General features: G+C 39.5%; 1 protein-coding gene across 3 annotated transcripts in view; it reads left to right on the top strand.

Moving 5' to 3' along the window:
• ZC2HC1A (zinc finger C2HC-type containing 1A) overlaps positions 1-16,764 on the top strand; it is a 68,291-nt gene extending 51,527 nt beyond the window's left edge. For 2 of the 3 annotated variants that reach the window (XM_075826098.1, XM_075826097.1), the window contains exon 9: positions 9,872-11,725. In XM_075826098.1, coding sequence (XP_075682213.1) covers positions 9,872-10,055 — 184 coding nt within the window. In that variant the 3' untranslated portion in view covers positions 10,056-11,725. Of the gene's footprint in view, positions 1-9,871; positions 11,726-16,438 lie in introns of those variants that run through there. The other variant, XM_075826099.1, reaches the window with a different exon arrangement.
• Positions 16,765-19,323: the final 2,559 nt, after the last annotated feature.

The following is a 19,323-nucleotide window of genomic DNA, read 5'->3' as shown; positions in this document are numbered from 1 at the left end:
GGTTAGTTTGACAACTTCTGTCCTTAGTAAAACCGTGCTGGCTGTCACTTATAATGCTATTTATTGTCACATACTCCTGTATATAGTCCCTCAATAGCCCCTCAAACATTTTCCCCACGATGGATGTTAAGCTTACTGGTCTATAATTACCCGGGGAAGACCTAGAGCCCTTTTTGAAAATAGGCACCACATTTGCCCTGCGCCAGTCCCTTGGCACTATACCAGTCACTAGAGATTCTCTGAATATTATGAAAAGGGGGACAGAAATAACTGAACTAAGCTCTTTAAGAATTCTAGGGTGTAACCCATCTGGTCCCGGAGCCTTGTGCACATTTATTTTATTTAATTTAGCTTGGACCATCTCTACATTCATCCAATTCAGTATATCAACTGATATATTAACATCACTGGCACCGGCTACATCAGCTGCTCCTTCTGTTGTATATACAGAGCTAAAGAACCCATTTAGTAACTCTGCCTTCTCTTGATCCCCTGTGATCAACTCCCCATTACCATTATCTAGGGGTCCTACATGTTCAGACCTTGGCTTTTTTGCATTTATATGCTTGAAGAATTTTTTAGGATTTGTTTTACTATCCTTGGCCACCTGCCTTTCATTTTGTATTTTTGCTAATTTTATTACATTTTTACAGATTTTATTAAGCTCTTTATATTTTACAAAGGCTACAGCTGTACCCTCAGATTTGTATTTTTTAAATGCCCTTTTTTTGTCATGTATTGCCCCTTTCACAGAAGGTGTAAGCCATGTGGGGTTTAATTTGAGTCGTTTATACTTATTACCTGTAGGAATAAATTTTGCACTATAATAACTCAAAGTAGATTTGAAAATCTCCCATTTATCATTTGTTCCATTATTTGACATTAGTTCTTCCCAGTCTATATCCTGAATTGCAGCCGTCATCCTGGGGAAATTGGCTTTCTTAAAATTAAATGTTTTTGCCCTCCCAGCCTGCGATTGTTTTTTACAGTATAGGTAAAATGTAACTATATTGTGATCACTGTTACCGAGGTTTTCACGAACATTGACATTCCCAACAAGATCTGCATTATTAGAAATGACCAGATCCAACAGAGCTTCACCTCTAGTCGGGTCTTCCACAAACTGGCCCATAAAATTTTCCTGCAACAGGTTGAGGAAATGTCTCCCCTTTGCAGTTGAAGCCGAACCATGACACCAATTAATATCCCGGAAATTAAAATCTCCCATTATCACTACAGTACCCGCCTGTGCAGCCCGCTCCATCTGTTTATATATCTGACCTTCCATCTCCTCAGTTATATTGGGGGGTCTATAGATTACACCAAAAGTAATTTTTTCAGTGTTTACCTCCCTTTCTAGTTCCACCCACAAGGTTTCAACCTCCTCACAGTCTTCACCCACTATTGTCTCTTTCACACTCGCCTTCATATCACTTCTCACATACAGACATACACCACCACCTTTCCTATTTGTCCTGTCTTTACGAAAAAGTGTAAAACCCTGTAGATTTACAGCCCAGTCATGTGAAGAGTCCAGCCATGTTTCAGCAACACCAACTATATCTATATTTTCTTCCAGTATCAAGGCCTCCAGCTCCCCCATTTTGCTTGCTAGACTTCTGGCATTTGTGAACATACACTTTAACTTGCCTGTCAGTTTTTCACTTTTATTATCAGAAATGTGATTTGACATTAATCGGTCCTTTTTATTTACACTGATGTTTTGTAACGAAAGGATCTCCTTATCTTGTTGTCTAGTCCTCTCCCCACATTCTGTTTCTCCCCCCACCAATATAGTCTGACCCCTCTCTAACCTGGCTACCCCTTTTTTTTCTACATTTCCCTTTTTGCATCCTGACGCTCATAACTTTTTTTTTCATTTTTTGTATGATGTAGTTGTATGAGACTGGTTTTTGCGGGAAAAGTTGTACTTAATGTATTTGTACCAAAAAAAGGTACCTACATAATCGTTTAATTTATATACATTTTTATTTTGGCGAAAATGCAGAAAAAAAAACCAGTTCCGCTGCAGCTTTATTATTTTATTTTTTTATACCATACACCTTTTATCATAAATAATGTTATACATTTGTTGTACAGGTTGTTACGGTCGTGGCGATACCAACTTATATTTTAAAAAGTTTATTTATTGTAAAAAATGTGTATTTCTGTGTATTTTTTTTACTATTTTTTTTATTTAACATTCTATATATTTTTTTAATTAATTTAAGTTGTTTTTTTTTATCCCATAGAGAGATTTCTTTATTTTTATTTTAATTTTTTAACTGTAATGCACTGGCAGTACATTAGCTTGTGTACTATTTCTACACAGGCAGTTGTTAGAGCATACCTCAGTATGCCCTAACAACAGGAAATACGGTCAAACAGCCCTAGGGTCCTTCAATGGACCCTGGGCTGTCTGGCCATACAAGTTATGGGCTTTGATCACGTCACAGAGATTTTCTGTGACGCGATCAAAGGGCAGTTCCCCCTCCTTTTATTTACTTTGAATGCCGCGATCAGTTTTGATCACGGCATTTAAGGGTTAACAGTGTTTCTCTTCTCTCCGCTGTTGGAGCGGGCCTGCGTCTGTGTATTACAGCCGTTGCCTTGCTCCTGATCACGCGCGGACACTTGCTGTCACACAGGACGAGAATGCTTGTCCTAATGAGCGAAGTACCCGCCACTCAGGACGAGTATTCTCGTCCTGTGTCGGCAAGTAGTTAAGATGCGCTGTAATGTAGATAACAGTGGTTTTTATTTTGAAAAATGATAATTTTTGAGCAAGTTATGAACAATTTTAGATTTATTCTAATTAATGTCCAACTGAGCGTTTTTTAACTTTTGACCAAGTGGGCATTGTAAAACATCAGCGTCATACACTTCTCTGAATTCATGTCCATTTGTATTCACAGCACAGCGTGATCTCGCGAAATCACGCTGTGCTGTCACGTACACCCACCTTAACTTTACTGAAGTGTCTTGAGAGTGAATAGACATCGCCTCCAGCCAGGATGTAATGTCTATTCACACTCCTGACACTTAGGTAAAGGACTTACTCACGGCACAGCACAGAGAGATCACGCTATGCTGTGTGATTAAGTCCCACAGAAACTTTACCGAAGTGTCGGGAGTCTGAATACACATCACATCCTGCCTGGATTCAATGTCTATTCACTCTCAAGACACTTCAGCAAAGTTAATGTGGATGTATGTGACAGCACAGCGTGATCTCGCGAGATCACACTGTGCTGTGAATACAAATGGACATGAATGGAGAGAAAAGTTTATGACGCTGATTGGTCACACCCATTGGTTACAACGCCTACTTGGTCAAAAGTTAAATAACGCCCAGTTGGGCATTAAGAAATGAATTCGCATAAATCTAAAATTGCTCATAACTTGCTCAAAAATTATCGTTTTTCAAAATAAAAACCACTGTTATCTACATTACAGCGCCGATCAGATTATGTAGGAGATAGGGCACTTATAATCTGGTGACAGAGCCTCTTTAATGCGTTAAAAGTCAAGGTAAAGACGGCTACATCTGTAGGCTCCCACAGCCTGTATCTCTCAGTGATTGTGTGAGAGGCTGAAAGAGCCTGACTCCAAGCCCATTTTTAAAAAATTATTAGAATAAAAAAATTATACATTGTTTTTAATTGAATTCATGCAGTTATATTATTTACTATTATATAGTGTCATTTTGTGAAATACTATGAATGACTTTAAAGGGGACCTGTCATATTTCTTGACATGTTTGTACTAGTAAATAATTTTATTTCTTATGAAATAAAAATGGTGGTGTACCTTTTCTTAGAACCTAGCATTGTGCCATTCCTCTATTATCCCTCCTAGTAATGTATGAATAAATTGACAACTGGGTGTTCCCATTCTCCTTGTCAATAGGTGTGTGGACACACAGGTGCTGGGATCGTTACAGTATGAGTATCAGAGCTGTGTCTTCTAATGATACCGGCACTTGTGTGTCTATCACATGACCATGGACAGAATTTTATCCACTAAAAGTAAACAATGAATGTTCCTTCTGAATAACAAAAAGCAGAGATATTTAAAGCCGTGAGGAATTAATACGGAAAGTATATTGGGAAATTGTATAATTTTTTTAAATATACAAAACAATAACATTAATTTGCTGAAACTGGACAACCCCTTTTGACTTGTCTACCTTCTATTAATAATGACTCATTATGTCCCAGTTTATGCAGCAAAGCCAACACAGAGTTACAGAAATCAGGATGTCAGTTCATTGTGACTGCCCTAGTGGCCAGTGTGAAAACTACATTGTCATGTTTTTCTCTTGACAGTAACATTAAAAAAAAAAAAAAACAGCAACACTTTAAAAAAAAACGTCTAAAATAAAAACCTGATTTATTTTCTGATCATACAATCCCTTTAAAAGTACAACTTCTTCATTACTATTCTGATTTTCTCATAGCTACAGTATTACTGTCTTTATCTCTTTGTTACTCATGACTTGCCTTACTGTTCAACAGTCAAGGTTTTCCTATCTCTAAATACTACACCTGTTTACAAAGAGCACATATGTTCCATACATTTTTATTTGCTTTTTTTCTGTTAAAGTGTCTTTTCAACAGTATATACATTCCAATAAACCTCCTGCTTGCAGGGAATGTTGGAGCTCAGATCAAAGTTTATTTCCTTTTAAAATGCATACCTTACAAATAAAAATACTACTTAGGTTCCATAATTACTTGCCTTAAGCAATTTGTTTTTAATAAGGTTTCTTAAATACCATTATGTTACCATTAGCCTACCACACCGTACACGTACCCCTGCACCTTTAATGTTTAACCTAGTTTATCTTTACAGCATTGCTTTCTTTAAAATGAATGTTCGTCCTTTAGAATAATTTTGTATTTTTATTCTAAAGAAGTCCAAAATTTTGTGCTGAATATTCTTTTAATATATCTTTATATTTTTAAGAGTAGAACCGATAAAAACAAGGGGACATATACAAAAACACCGAAAACGGCCATACTTACAAATGGACACAGCCAGGTCAGAAACGCTGATGAAGGAGAGTGAGCATCAAAGACCCGGCTGTGTCCAAGAGAAGCGAATATACATAATAATGAAAAATACCTGGGGTATTGGTAATCATTTTGGCCAAAAGGACACAAGCTCGCAATCCACGACAAGGATCCCCAGACTTGCGAGTCCCTAACTCCTAAACTGGAACAGAACGTTCCTGATGCACAAACAGAACCGATAAAAACAAGGGGACATATACAAAAACACCGAAAAAGGCCATACTTACAAATGGACACAGCCAGGTCAGAAACGCTGATGAAAGGGTGAGCAGGTGCTTTAAATAATGATAGCCACTCCCACTGGTCTTGAGGGGAGTGGTGTGTGTGGTGCATGGGATGTGTAGTAAGAAATAATAAATGAATAGTGTGTGTGCAAGTGTAATACTATAAGTGAAATATAGGGGGCAGTAATGAGTGAAGTGCCTCAATAGAAATAAATGGATAATGGGGTGCAAGTGAGTGAAACATGGAGGGATAGTGTGTATGTCATCAGCGTTTCTGACCTGGCTGTGTCCATTTGTAAGTATGGCCTTTTTCGATATTTTTAAGAGTGCCAAAGCCCCCATGTGTAGCTATACAGTTAAATGATAAAATTCTCTGTTCCGGCAGCCACCACTAGGTGGAGCTTAGGAGTATACCGTTTTATTATGGTATTACAGTAATTCTTAAACTCCCTCTAGTGGTGACTGCAGAAAGACAAATTATTTTCCTTTAACTCTATAATATGCAGGGTATTTGGAGCTCTGTATCAGAAAAACGGAGTTCCGACTGCTATTAAGGTATATTAAAGGGAAACTCCGGCCAAAACGTTCCCATATGTACCATTATGGTATTCCATGCCAGTCTCTCGCCTGTTATTTTTCTTGCTGCTTCTATCTCTATATATCAGACTGGGATGGCTGCTTAGCAGCGGTGTGAATTTGGCTTGGTGACACGCTTTCTCCACTTAAGTCTATGGAGATCCATATGTCACCCATTACAGGCTGCAGCAGTTCCTGTACCACACTAGTTTTTCACAGGGGGGCAGAAGCTTCTATTGTCAGCCACGACTGATTCTTAGACCGGTTCCTGTCACACAGGTATAATGTAGAAGAATATAGTGAAGTCTCCCTAGCTGTATACTTATGGTTTCTCAGCTTATTTAGGAGAATATAGAGAATGATAATCACAGTGTCCCCCAGCATGCAGAAATAATATGGTCTTTAGCTGGTCATGTGATGCTGTGCTAAAGCATCACGGGATTGATATCAATACAGAGAGGAAGAGAAAGCTGGAGAAATCTAAGAATCAAGATGGAGGTTTTTTTTAAAGCACAGACAAGGCAGCAGTTTAAAAAGTAAATACAGTATAGATAAATGAAGTGTAGAGTGGTATACAGTCAGGTGGGGAATGCAGACATGGAAAGTTGTGTTACCACTGGGGGTCTTTTTAAGTTAATCAGCACAGAATGTTGCACCAAAAATGACATGCTTTTAAAACATGAACAATCTCAGATCTCAGCCCTTCAGAGTTTTTACTCATTCCACATGCCCTAGATTATATACTCTCCAGTTTACCGAACCATCTTCTTCTCTAGTGCTTTTTCAGCCTATAGTAACATCTGTAACAAGCGGAAAAGTCCATAAAGCTTTTCTTTTGACAGTAATTGTAAGTCAAGTAAGGGACATGACTCTTCTTTTCCTTACTGGTCCAGTCATTGTGGCACCCCTAGTACCAGTGAAATTACCATACAGCATACAGTATTCAATTTACCATATTAGGCTATGTTCGCATCACATTCTTTGCCTATGTTTCACAAACAGTTGTGCCCTCCCTTAACTTATTTCTAGACCTGACATATCCCAAGATTTATGGCGTGAGATGTTAAACAAACATGTCAAAAAGACGTTTACTTCCACCGGAGCCCTCCAACGGACGCTATCCAACGACCATAGACTTCCATGTTTTAAAAAAACATATAAGTTTATCGTATACTTTTTTTTTTTACTGAATGGCACGAGATTGCATTGAATTGGTATCATGACAAATTGTATAACATATTGCAAGTTAAAGGCGGATAAATCTGTTGGCTGCAGCGGATATCTATCAGTGACATTCGTCATCCATAGACTATAATAGTATCTGTTTAATAGATACATCATGAAATGAGGTCATGACGTATCCGTTAAACTACAGGAAAGGAACTTGGAAAAGGAGCAGGCTCCACTGCTGGAGCATCAGCCGGCTCCATAAAAGCCTGCACCGCACCGCTGAAGGCAGCGTGAAACGGGACTTAGATTTATTTTATTATTTTATCACCTCCTTGGTACACTTAATTTTAGAGGCATTATGGAAGAACACTTTTATTAAAAGGGGCTCTCTGGGGGAACACTATGATTGGGGGCACTCTGGTGGAGCACTATTACTATTTGGGTCTCTCTGGGGAGCACTCTTATTGGGGCACTCTAGGGGAGCACTATTAATGGGAGAACTAAGGAGGACCACTGTTCTTAATGGGGGTACCCTGGGGAGCACTGTTTCTAATGGGGTCACTCTGGGCTAGCATTATTATTATTGGGGGCCACTGCTATTAATGTGGCACTATTGGCTACCATTATTACTATTGCCGGCCACTATTACTAATAGGGGCACTCTGGGGGACCATTATTACTAATGGGGACACTATGGGGGAGTACTATTATTAATGAAGTCACTCCTCCTCCCACAATTATTGGAAGTGTGAGATGAGACGTCTGAACCCGACGCGCGTTTCGGCAACTGCCTTCGTCCGGGTTCAGACGTCTCATCTCACACTTCCATCATGTCCACCGGTATGTTTCATAACTTTTGTCCTGTCTAGCAGCTATTGCCTTGTTATGTCCATCATCTTTGGTTACCTCCCTTTGACTCCAAATATATTCGATATGTAACACTGTCCTATAACATCGTTTATCCAACTTCCTGCGATTTATACTTACCTCTCATACTTATTCAGATATCGCTACAATCACTAGTACCTCATTTTTGTACTGACCATATCGGTGTTCTTGGACATGTCTGGCTCTTATTTGCTGTGATCTCAACTGGACACAGTTTCCTCTGTTATCATATGCATTTCCTCTTGCTGCTACAATGTAAACTACTTACATGTTGACACAATACTCATATCCGACCTTTTGATTGATGCAACGTCTTTTTATTGTGTGACTTATTCCCTATTCCATCTTTTAAATTGTCTTATGTCTGTAATTTAATAAAATTTGTATATTTTTTCCAATATTGTGTGCCGTAGTCGATCATATTTTCTTGGTTTAGCCCCAAGTTAAAAAGAAAAAGGCTTACGCCACAGCCTCCCATTAAAAAACGTATATAGTAAATGTATGCCTTTTTTGTACCATGGGGTTCTATGACTTCCATGCTATAAAACCATATATGTTTTAACATACTAGTATACTTGTTTGTACTGAATGTCTGTAACGATTGCCTCTAAAATATGCCATCCCTCGCCTATGAACTCCCATGATAAAAAAAGTTTCATGTATACTTTTTTCCCTAAGCTGGTGCGATACTGTATTGAATTGGTATCATGACAAATTGTACAACTTAAAGGGTAACTAAACGTTCAACAAACTTCTGACGTGTCATAGTGACATGTTAGAAGTTTTGATTGGTGGGGGTCCGAGCACTGAGACCCCCACAAATCGCTAATTCAAAGCTGCAGAGATGCTCGTGTCAGCGTTGACCCGCTTCTTTTCTGTTCGGCTTTTTCTGGAAAGCCGATGTATCGGAGTACAGGCTCATAGACTTTGTATTGAGCCCGTACGTCGCTACATTGATTTCCGGAAAAAACTGAACAGAACTAAGCGGCTGAGCGCTAACACGAGCACTTCTGCCACTTCGGTTTAGCAATTGTTGGGGGTCTCAGTGCTCGGACACTCACCAATCAAAACTTATGACATGTCAGAAGTTTGTTAAACGTTTAGTTACCCTTTAGTTAAATTCAAGAAAAAGTAAAGGTGGACACATCTGTATGTATTGTAGCGCTAAATTTAATTAAAAAAGTAATATCCACTAAGGGACCGTGTCGTTTAAGACCCCAGCAATGCCCCTGATAACTTTCACACCATGAGCCAGTTCACATCAGAATAGACCAAATCTGGACCACTCATCTCATTTAAATCAAGTTTTAAAATATGAATTATTATTTATTTTAAAGTGCCATCAATATCAGGGTGCTGTATATATGATTGATATATACACACACACACACACACACACACACACACACTGTACTATACGTGTGTGTGTGTGTGTGTGTGTGTGTGTGTGTGTGTGTGTGTGTGTGTGTGTGTGTGTGTGTGTGTGTGTGTGTGTGTGTGTGTGTATATATATATATATATACACACACACAGTAGTGTGTGTGTGTGTGTGTGTATAAAATTAATTTTAGATTTTTTTGTGGGTTTTTCTTTAGGTGACTGTCGATATGAAAAAATCTTTAAATGTTTGTGTTGGAGCACACTAAAGACTGGCCTTTCCTTTTTCTGCAGCTCAGTGATAAGCTTTGCAGTGTAGACTGGTACAGGGACAGCATTAGGCAGGGATTAAATGATAGCTCTATTGTATTGCTCTAGACCGGAGACAGTATAGCCACACTATATACACACACGGCTCTTTCTACAACTCCCTTTCTGGAGACTGTATTAGTTTATTGATTTTTCTGTTTTATGCCCGGGGCATATCACAAACATAAAACAATGTTGTGGACATATCTCATGAACCACTTATGTCATTTTAATTTCTTTTTGAACTTTCAGGCCTGATAACAAAATGGGTTACGAGACTGGAGACCACACAGATGCCATAAATGGTGGCCGCATGAAAACTGGAGATAATGGATATGGGCAACTGACAAAGTTTTGCCATGAGTGTGGCACCAAATACCCAGTTCAGTGCGCCAAGTTCTGCTGTGAATGTGGAGTAAGAAGAATGGCTCTTTGATTGTTTCCTGATTTATCCTGAAGGAAGCCAAACATATCTATGTGGGTTTACACACCTATGCCTGGGCTTACATTGACTGTTTACATTTATGGTATATAAATTACTGAGAATACGCAATGCGGATGAGAAAACTCAGTCTACGTTTGCAAAGTTTTCCACGATTTATCGTCTTGGAATCTTCAAGAAAATTACTTCATTGCTTTATCATACTAGAATATTAAAATCACATCCAAATGTAAAAAGTTCACCTGTATCTGCATCTCACAATCTCACCTTTACATTTATGTATACTCTGGTATGATATGGCAGTGGCATATTCTGCAGAAAAGAGCAATAAGACCTTGTGTGGTACTTTAGATAACAAAGCTGGCCATAGACGGTCGATTTTTGTTGACCGGTCTAATGTCTATGGTGGCTGTCAAATGGTCCCCAATGCCAAATATTGGGGCGAGGTGGGACATATTATTGAGGAAGTTTGGATTTTTCTAGCAGACACTTATCTCCTATTTATTGCTTTTTTGTAATAGTGTGCATTTGGCCAAGTCATATGGGCATGTTAATTGGGGAATCAAGAATGATAATTATCGGCCAACTGTTATCCTATATCTATGGCCAGCTTAACAGAAGAGCCACATATATTGCACTCGTAAGTTCTGGCACTGGAAGCTTTAAATTGTTAGAATTGCATGACACTAATACTAGGATTATTCTAAGAATGCGGAGTATGCAGGACTGTGATTTTATGGGACTTCTTGTTGGTTTTGTTTGCTTGGATTTATTGGCGTCTTTGAGTAAATAGTCCAATCTGGGTTGTTCTCCAACATTTACACGTTGGCTTTTACCATTTGTTCTGAATGTCTTATTTATTTGTATTCCTTTTCCAGGGGGCTGGGTAAGTGGGTTCATTCCTTCACAATGGCTTGCTCTCTCACTCTCTGATTTACAAACTCACTCTGTTTTTAAACCAATTAATCCAATTTTATTTGCAAGAATCTTCACCAAGCCCTTCTTAAAAAACATTAAGGGAAGATAGACATTTTTTGGCCCCCTTGTAAATAAACATTTTGTAAGGTATGAAGTCTTTACTGGTGTCTTCAGAGCTTCCTTCCCTCCTCCTTACATTAACTTCTGAAAATTAGCAGGCATCATATTACATTTTTAGATCTGTGAGATATTTAATTTCTGTATTCACTAGACGGATCTTGTATAATTAGGTCATCTATTCTATAAGATGTCCTAACAAATGCAGCTTAGTGGATGCTATTGCATTTCTAAATTGTCCTGCACAAGTTTTAGGTTTTGTTAGAGCTACACAAACTCATTAAAAAAAAAAGAATTAAAGGGGTGTCACACGACAGACTTTATTCCCAAACTCCCCCAAAGTCCTAGAATTGGTCACAGGAAGGGTTAAGAGTGTGTAACATTATTCAGTCGTACCTTTTTTTTCCTACATGCCCGAATTCTTTCTCTGCCGAACCCTAGACATTGTGGGAGAGGCACATGTGATGGCACTAGAGAGGCTGTTTGCTATAAGTCCCGTAATACGTTGCGTGTTCTTCCTGATTAGCCCTCCCCAGTCTTTTTCAAAGAGTTTAAAGGAAGGGTGTCGCGAAAAAAAAAATGTTTACATAATTTTGCTTTTAGTGTTTTATTAAAAAAAAGTTTATTTATTTGTGTGTTTGTGTTTTATTTATTTTTTTCAAACTTTTTCTTCTCTATGGGGCTGCCATTTTTTTTTTCATCTCTGTGTGTGTCGATTAACGACACATACAAACATGGAATACGGCACATACAGCCCCATAGAGAATGCGAATGGGAGCCGTTCCATTCACTATGCTGTACGCCGACTGTGTGGGAACGGTGCATGCGCCGCTCCCACACAGTCCAAATGGAAGGTCTTACTTGGGATGTATACACATTTTTTTTAATGCTTCCCATGGAGGAAAGTCTTCACATAAGCAGTACTTTTAGTGGCACGTTCCCCCGTTTCCCCACTTCCTCTGTCTGAATAGCATTTGTAGGGCTTGTTGCTACCAAGTAAAGCACAAAATACTATAAAACTATATATTTCTGCGCTTGTATCTTATCCTGCTATCAGCAGCATAGGACACATGACCTGTCCGCTTTGCAATGTAAGGACACAGGTTGATTGCTTACAAAACTATCAAACCCCAATAAACCCCGTACTATCAGCTGGAGCTGCATTTTGCTCATATACATCCAATAGCGATCGGCCGAAATGTTAATTCCACAGGAACAAAGCAGATAGCTCCGAACACTGCATAGCGGCCGGGCTGCAGAACTGCTGCTATTCTGTGACTGGAGCCATCTGCTTGCGGCATGGACATCCGGTGCACAGAGGCAGCCGGAGCAGCTGATCGGTGCGGGGTCCGGGTGTCGGACCCCACTGATCATACACTGATGACCTATGCTCTGGACAGGTCATCAGTTGACTGTGCCCGGACAACCCTTTTAAGTCACAGTAATGTCTCTTGCTAATCCTCTTCAGAATACTGCGGAGAATGAGAAGCCGGAGATAACTTATTCTGACAATTTACTCTTACAATTCTGACACAGAATTTGTACATATAAATGTCATGAAAGTCATTGGTGGATATCCATTTAGACTAGGGCTACACTGCAACTTTGACCAAGGCACAGTGAATGTGGCCGTGTTGTGGTTCGCAAGTTAACGCAACTTGCAGGGTGCAACGCAACCACATTCACTTACATTACTGCGATGAATGCAGCGCGTCACAGCGATGCCGGACAAAATCGCCGTGTAGCCCAAGCCTTACTGTACAGTAACTCACACTTTATTCCAACTACATTATAAGCAATAATCTGTTATGTCAGAATCACTTGAGTGTTATATAAGCCAAGCCTGCAAGAGTTTATACATGCATGTCATAACAAGGGACTCTCCTGTGTCCTTTTTACCAATAAGATTAGAATTGGGGGGGGGGGGGGGTTCTTGCTTTTAGCAGATTCACACACGTTTGTACATTTTTCAGTGAAAGTTTTTAGGAAGGTTTTTTTAACCGGTCACTAAAGCCAAATACCAAGTGTTGAAAAAATTTGACCTTTATTTCACACAACTCTCAGGTGGAATATCAATGACTTAAGTATATTGAACTTTTTGAAATGTATTGAGTTGGGTTTACTCAAAAACTTGAAACAACTAATTTCCGCATTTATCGCAAACAGCGACAACTTTATCGTAAACTTATTAATTGCACCTTAAGTCATTGTAATGCATAAATAATACAAGAAAATCATTACTTTGTGTTTGAGGACTATGTTGGGTAGCAGCATTTATAGTTCTATATGTGTAAGTATGTGTTCCTGCATTAAGTTATATAAATGTATTTTTTAATCTGGTTTTATGTTTTAATATGCGAGTCTACTACCAGGTGAAATTTTTAAAACCCGTCTGAGGGGAAAAATAAAGGCAAAGAAGGAGGCTTGGTCCAGTGCAAACTTAAAAGGAAGTAGTATTCCAACTTTATTCAAGCGATATTAAAATCCAATACACAAAGGGGTGGTTGCAAGAAACAAGCCTACGCGTTTTGGACAAATCACTTGTCCTTACCCATGGCGTGTTGTATGTGCTGCTTAATACACCTTGCATTTATATCTGGTGAGTTCACGGAGAAATACACGGAGACATCTTACTCCATATCAAGTAGCTGGAGCAAGGTGGAGAAAAGGTCAGAGTTTGCCCAAGAATGGAAAGAACTGAATAAATGAAGCTGGTACGAGAAGCCCTCATATGCACCTGTGCTATTCTGCCTCTACCTGGGTGAAAAACACACACACACACACACACACCTATGATGTAAGCTCCATAGTGTCGGCGAGGAGATTCCGTGCTAAACCAATATAGCGGATGTAAATGCAAGTGTGTAAAAACGACCTAGTTAAAATTTCCTGAAAAATTAAAAACCATATATTATAAGAAATACGATTGTCAAAGGATGGATGCAAATACAAAGTTGAATACAATGCAATGTGTAGTCTAATTCCTCTACAAGGTAAATCACTTATATCGGAACGGATACATGCAGTTCAAAGCGTTATACTTAATAAAGAGAGAGTGACCTTTTAGGTAATAAGACACTAGTAGTGGTAATGCTAGTATAACAGATTGTCTCACTTCACAAGTGCCGGAATTCATTGAAAATATTTTAAAATATAGACGTAGCATGTTAAAGTGGGAGACCACACTCACTCAAGAAGTCAAAATAGATAAGGTATATAGTCCCTCTGATAGTGGGACATAAAATCCTATTATGGATTTAATTCGGTATATGTAACAAAATACGATTTCAATACCGTATATGATGTATTCGATCGTCCAAAAATCAATAGTAAAATTTCTATATCAGAATTGTGGACACATATAATCAAGTATCATTGATGTAACTAAGTTGACTTATTGTATTTATTTTTTTTTTTTTTGCATGATATAGATTGTTTAGATGGAAAGGTAACCTAAGTTGTCACAAAGATTAAGATGAAGCAAAAAATATATATAGAAACTGCTACCTGAGATCTAAACCCCTTAGTAGTGGAACGTGAGTTCTTTCTTCAGATTTAAACCCATAGGAAATCTAGTTCTAAGATGATAAATCCAAAAAGCCTCTCTGTCTAGGAGAGTGTGTTTGTGATTACCTCCTCATGGTGGACTCCTAACTCTTTCTATAGTATATGTAATGAATGTCCTCACAGATCTACTATGGCACATAATGAAATTTTGGCTGAATTTGAGCTGTTTAAAATAGCAGGGTTTCTGATATAACCTAAGTGTTCCAGAATTCTAGTCTTAAACTTCCTCGTCGACAGCCGACATATTTGAGACAGCATTCTGTACACTCAATGATGTAAACAACGTACTCGCTGGTACAATTTATATAATCCTTGATCGGAAATTTTTTATCCTTGCCAGAGTCATAGAAATTTCTGCTCAGTCGAACATATGTGCACACCTTACATGGGTTGGGACCACATTTGAAAAATGGACAGAATATTACCAAGTGTTGGTGCTCTCCTGGAGACAACTCTACAACCTGATTTTTAATATATTGTCCGAACCTTCATTACCCACAACGATTGGAATATATCTGTAAATTATATCCCTAATTTGGAAGAATTGGTTACTATAGTGTAACACAAGGGTATGCTTATCAGGACATGAAGTGTCCCATGATATTTTGTTTTTAAAAAGTAATTGGTCCCGCGTTTTGGATTTAACTATGGATTTTGTCCTATTGAGTGTCCAATTTTTGTAACCTCTTTTATTGAGCCTTTGAAAGATCATTGATTGCTCCTTATAGTAGCTTTTGCTGTGCCTGCAATTTTTCTTGGCCCTAACCATTTCCCCCACTGGAATAGATGCAATAGTATGCCTAGGGTGTAAAATTGGATTTCCTGGTTACCTTTTTGCGGAAGGTATTTGAGACCATTTATTTGAAAGGGCACTGTGTGTCTGAGTAATGGAGGACAGGACAGGCCTTCCAAAGTGAGAGACGCTTTTTGTAACCGCTCTCCACTCTGGCCCAGAGATGAGGACCATGAACAGAGGATCCACCTCTATTAACTCAGAATATAGGCTATATGAAAATGGGTTTTCTAAACTGGACAGCCCCTTTAAGGAACACTCTGGACAAATCGTACACAGTGTTATTCCTAATGCAAGGCCTGAGGGTGTGGATTTAAAGAAAAACACAGAGAATCCCTGTGTGGTACATCGCCCCCTCAAGCTGTACACTAGGCATAATACAGTGAATCCGTTTTGCCAAGAGTGTTCTGTTACACGATTAGATGCCATGACTTTATGAGTTTATTTTTGCAGGTTGAGTGGTAGCTTCATGTTTTTAGGAAATATCCTTCGCTCTGCCTCCTTATACTTTATGTTGACCTTTTGTGATCACATCCATTTAGTTATATGTTAAGTAATGCTCATGGAAACATTTCTCTTCCACTGACTATAACCTGCATTCACTACATGCACAAATCCAGATGCAGACAGGCCATTGGCATTGCTAGAATCCGTAACATATTATGTGGCATATTGGGCCTCACGTCTTGCAGCCTTCTTTTTCATAGCAAACAATCAAATAACAGCATTCATTTTCTAAACTGCACTAAACAGAAAAGAATCATGAATTCTGATTGGTTGGTCTGATCACCGAAACAGCATTTTCGCCGAAACATTTTTAATACATAGAACACATTGCATGTTTTCTGTAGAACTACATAGTACTATATTTTAATGTGTTGGTACACTGTTCTTGGCACCTAATGCATTTGATAGTCATAGGAATTTTGAGGAATAAATAAAGTTTTGTAATATCTGTATATTGTACAATCTTGTGTTCCAGGTAATCGATCCAGTCCACACACTGGGATACACTGCACTGTGCGCGGAGGTCCACATTGGTGGACATGTTTATCGCAATACAAGCATCACATGTTCTGAGTGGCTGAATAACAGTACCACGCTCCTTCTGTAAAGATGTGGAATTTTTGAATGCTTCTTGTACCATTTTTGTTTTTCATAGAATCTTGTCAGTACATTCTTCTAACAACCCACTGTCAATGGAATATAGTGGTCCATTTAGTATTTTCTGTTGCTGGTAATATGCTGACCATTTCACTCTGTACAGAACACTTTTGCCTAATTGTGAAGCTCCAATAAAACCCGTCCAAATTGTCTGATGTGCTTTACTGAGAGGTATTTTACAACTGTGTGTGTCTGAAGATCATGGGCCCCATACTAATCACTACATCCATGATCCACTAAAATTATACAAAATACATTTGAAGAGCACTTAGGGGGAAATATATCAAAAGGTTTACACCAGTTTTTTACCCGTAAAGAAGTCTGAAAATTTGTGGCACACTATAGTTGCTCTACAATTTGCGATTTTTCCTTTTCTCGACACTATACAAAAGTAATGATAAAAGGTGGCAGGGCCTCCGCCGGAACGACAGATTTATCATAATTTACGCCAGAAACTGGCATAAGTTATGGCGCAAATTAGTGGCGTAACTATAGGGGTCGCAGCGGTTGCAATTGTGACCGGGCCCCCCTGGCCTGTGGTCCCCGCACCACATCAATGAAAAGTTAATATAGTAACTGGGTCCTATGTAATAAACTACACGTGTCCCCTTTACTACAGTAACCGACAGTACTTACCTTTCTTGTTCCGGAGCGCAGCAGAGGTCCTGACATCACAGCACTGTACGCATCGTATGACGTCACAACGCTATGCGCTACACACAACATCCTGACCCTGGATGGAGTCAGGACCTCCGCTGCGGCCGAAGAGGAGGTAAGTTTAATGCCACTGTTTGCTGGAGCTGATAGGTCAGGGTCCGACTCCCAGGACCCCCGCCAATCAGCTGTTTTGAAGGGGGTGCAGCACTCGTACGAGCGCTACTTCCCCTTCATTCCGGTCACTTTCTCACACGGTAAATCGCCAACACAGACGTGTCAGCGATTCACAGTATGAGCAAGCAAGGGAAATGAAGGGGAAGCAGCGCTTGTATGAGCGCTGCACCCCCTTAAAAACAGCTGATTGGCAGAGGTCACGGGAGTCGGACCCTGACCCATCAGCTATTGATGACCTATCCTGAGGATAGGCCATCAATGTTTAGGGACTGGACAACTCCTTTAAGCCATACTGTATAAGATTACTGTCTTCTGGACTTAGATACAGGGTTCAACAAACAGTATCACACATGCACATGGGCCCTGTATTTAAGCCTACCATATTTGTTAGGCTGTGTTCACATCACCGTTGCCCTTCCATTGAGGGGATTCGTTGCAGGTTTCAGTCAGGTAACCCCTCAACGGAAAGGCAAGCTTAAACCTCAGCTTCCGTTTTCCTCACCATTGATCTCAATGGTGACGGAAAGGTTGCTAAAGGTTTCCGTTTGTCAATGTTGTGACAGGGTTCCGTTGATCTTGACGCAACCATTAGCGCAGTCGACTGCGCTATTGGTTTTGTCAAAACGGAATCCTGTGACAACGGTGTAAAACGGAAACCTTTGGCAACCTTTCCGTCACTATTGAGATCAATGGTGAGGAAAACGGAAGCGGAGCATTCAGTTTGCCTTTCCGTTGAGGCGTTAACCCGACGGAAGCCTCCTATTGAACCCCTCAAAAGGAAGGGCTGCGGTGATGTGAACAGGCCCTTACTAATGTTTTTTTTGTTGTCTTTGTGGTTTTTTACAGGTTTGGTCGTTGGACTACTTCGGATTCGAGGACTACTTCGATGACGGCTTTTTTTTATTATCACTAAAATGGTTAATGAGGGTTGTGTGGTGTTTTTTTATTTCAATAAACCTATTTTTACTACGTTTTTGTATTTTTTTTTAAAGCTTTATTATTACCGCCTTAGTACTGGCCGCTGACTGATTGACAGCGTCCATTACTAAGGTGGGGCTTAGTATTAGCCGGTGAAAAGGCTAACACTAACCCCCATTATTACCCCGGTACCCACAGCCACCAGGGGTTAGGGAAGAGTCTGGTACGATCCAGTACCCAACCATCTGCAGTGATGGTCTCGCACTGGGGTGGCCGCAGGCTGGTTTTATTAGGCTGGGAAAGGACAAACACAGTGGCCCTTTCCCCCCTGGTAATGCTAGGCTGCGGCTGCTGTGTTGTATCTGGCTTGTTATGAAAAATGTGGGGGACCCCACATCATTTTTTAAAATAAATAAATAATTGGAAAGAACGATGTGGATTTCACCCTTTTTTATAACCAGCCAAATACAACACAGCAGCAGCAGGCTGGGTGGGAAAGGCCACTGGTTTTGGGCTTTCACAGCCTAATAATATCAGCCTGTGGCCACGCTAGTACCCAACCATCACTACAGATGGTCAGGTACTGGATCGTACCTGGCTCTTCCCTGTACCCCTGGTGGTGGTGGGTACTGGGGTAATAATGGGGATTAGGGTTCGCCTCTTCATGTCTAAAATTAAGCCCCGCCTTAGTAATGGTCGTTGTCAATCAGCCAGCGGCCATTACTAAGGTGGTAGTAATAAAGTTTATACTTTACAAAGACATAGAAAAAATATTTTATTGAAATAAAAATCCCACACAACTCTCACTAACCATTTTATTGAGAATAAAAAAAAAAACGCTGTTATCGAAGTAGTCCTCGAATCCGAAGTAGTCCAACAACCAAACTTGTAAAAAAAACACAAACACACAAAAATAATTAGTAACACGTAAAAAGCAAAATAATTCTTAGGCTA

Source organism: Rhinoderma darwinii, chromosome 5, assembly GCF_050947455.1.
Source record: "Rhinoderma darwinii isolate aRhiDar2 chromosome 5, aRhiDar2.hap1, whole genome shotgun sequence".
Taxonomy (NCBI): domain Eukaryota; kingdom Metazoa; phylum Chordata; class Amphibia; order Anura; family Rhinodermatidae; genus Rhinoderma; species Rhinoderma darwinii.
This window is presented reverse-complemented; position numbering and strand designations above follow the sequence as displayed.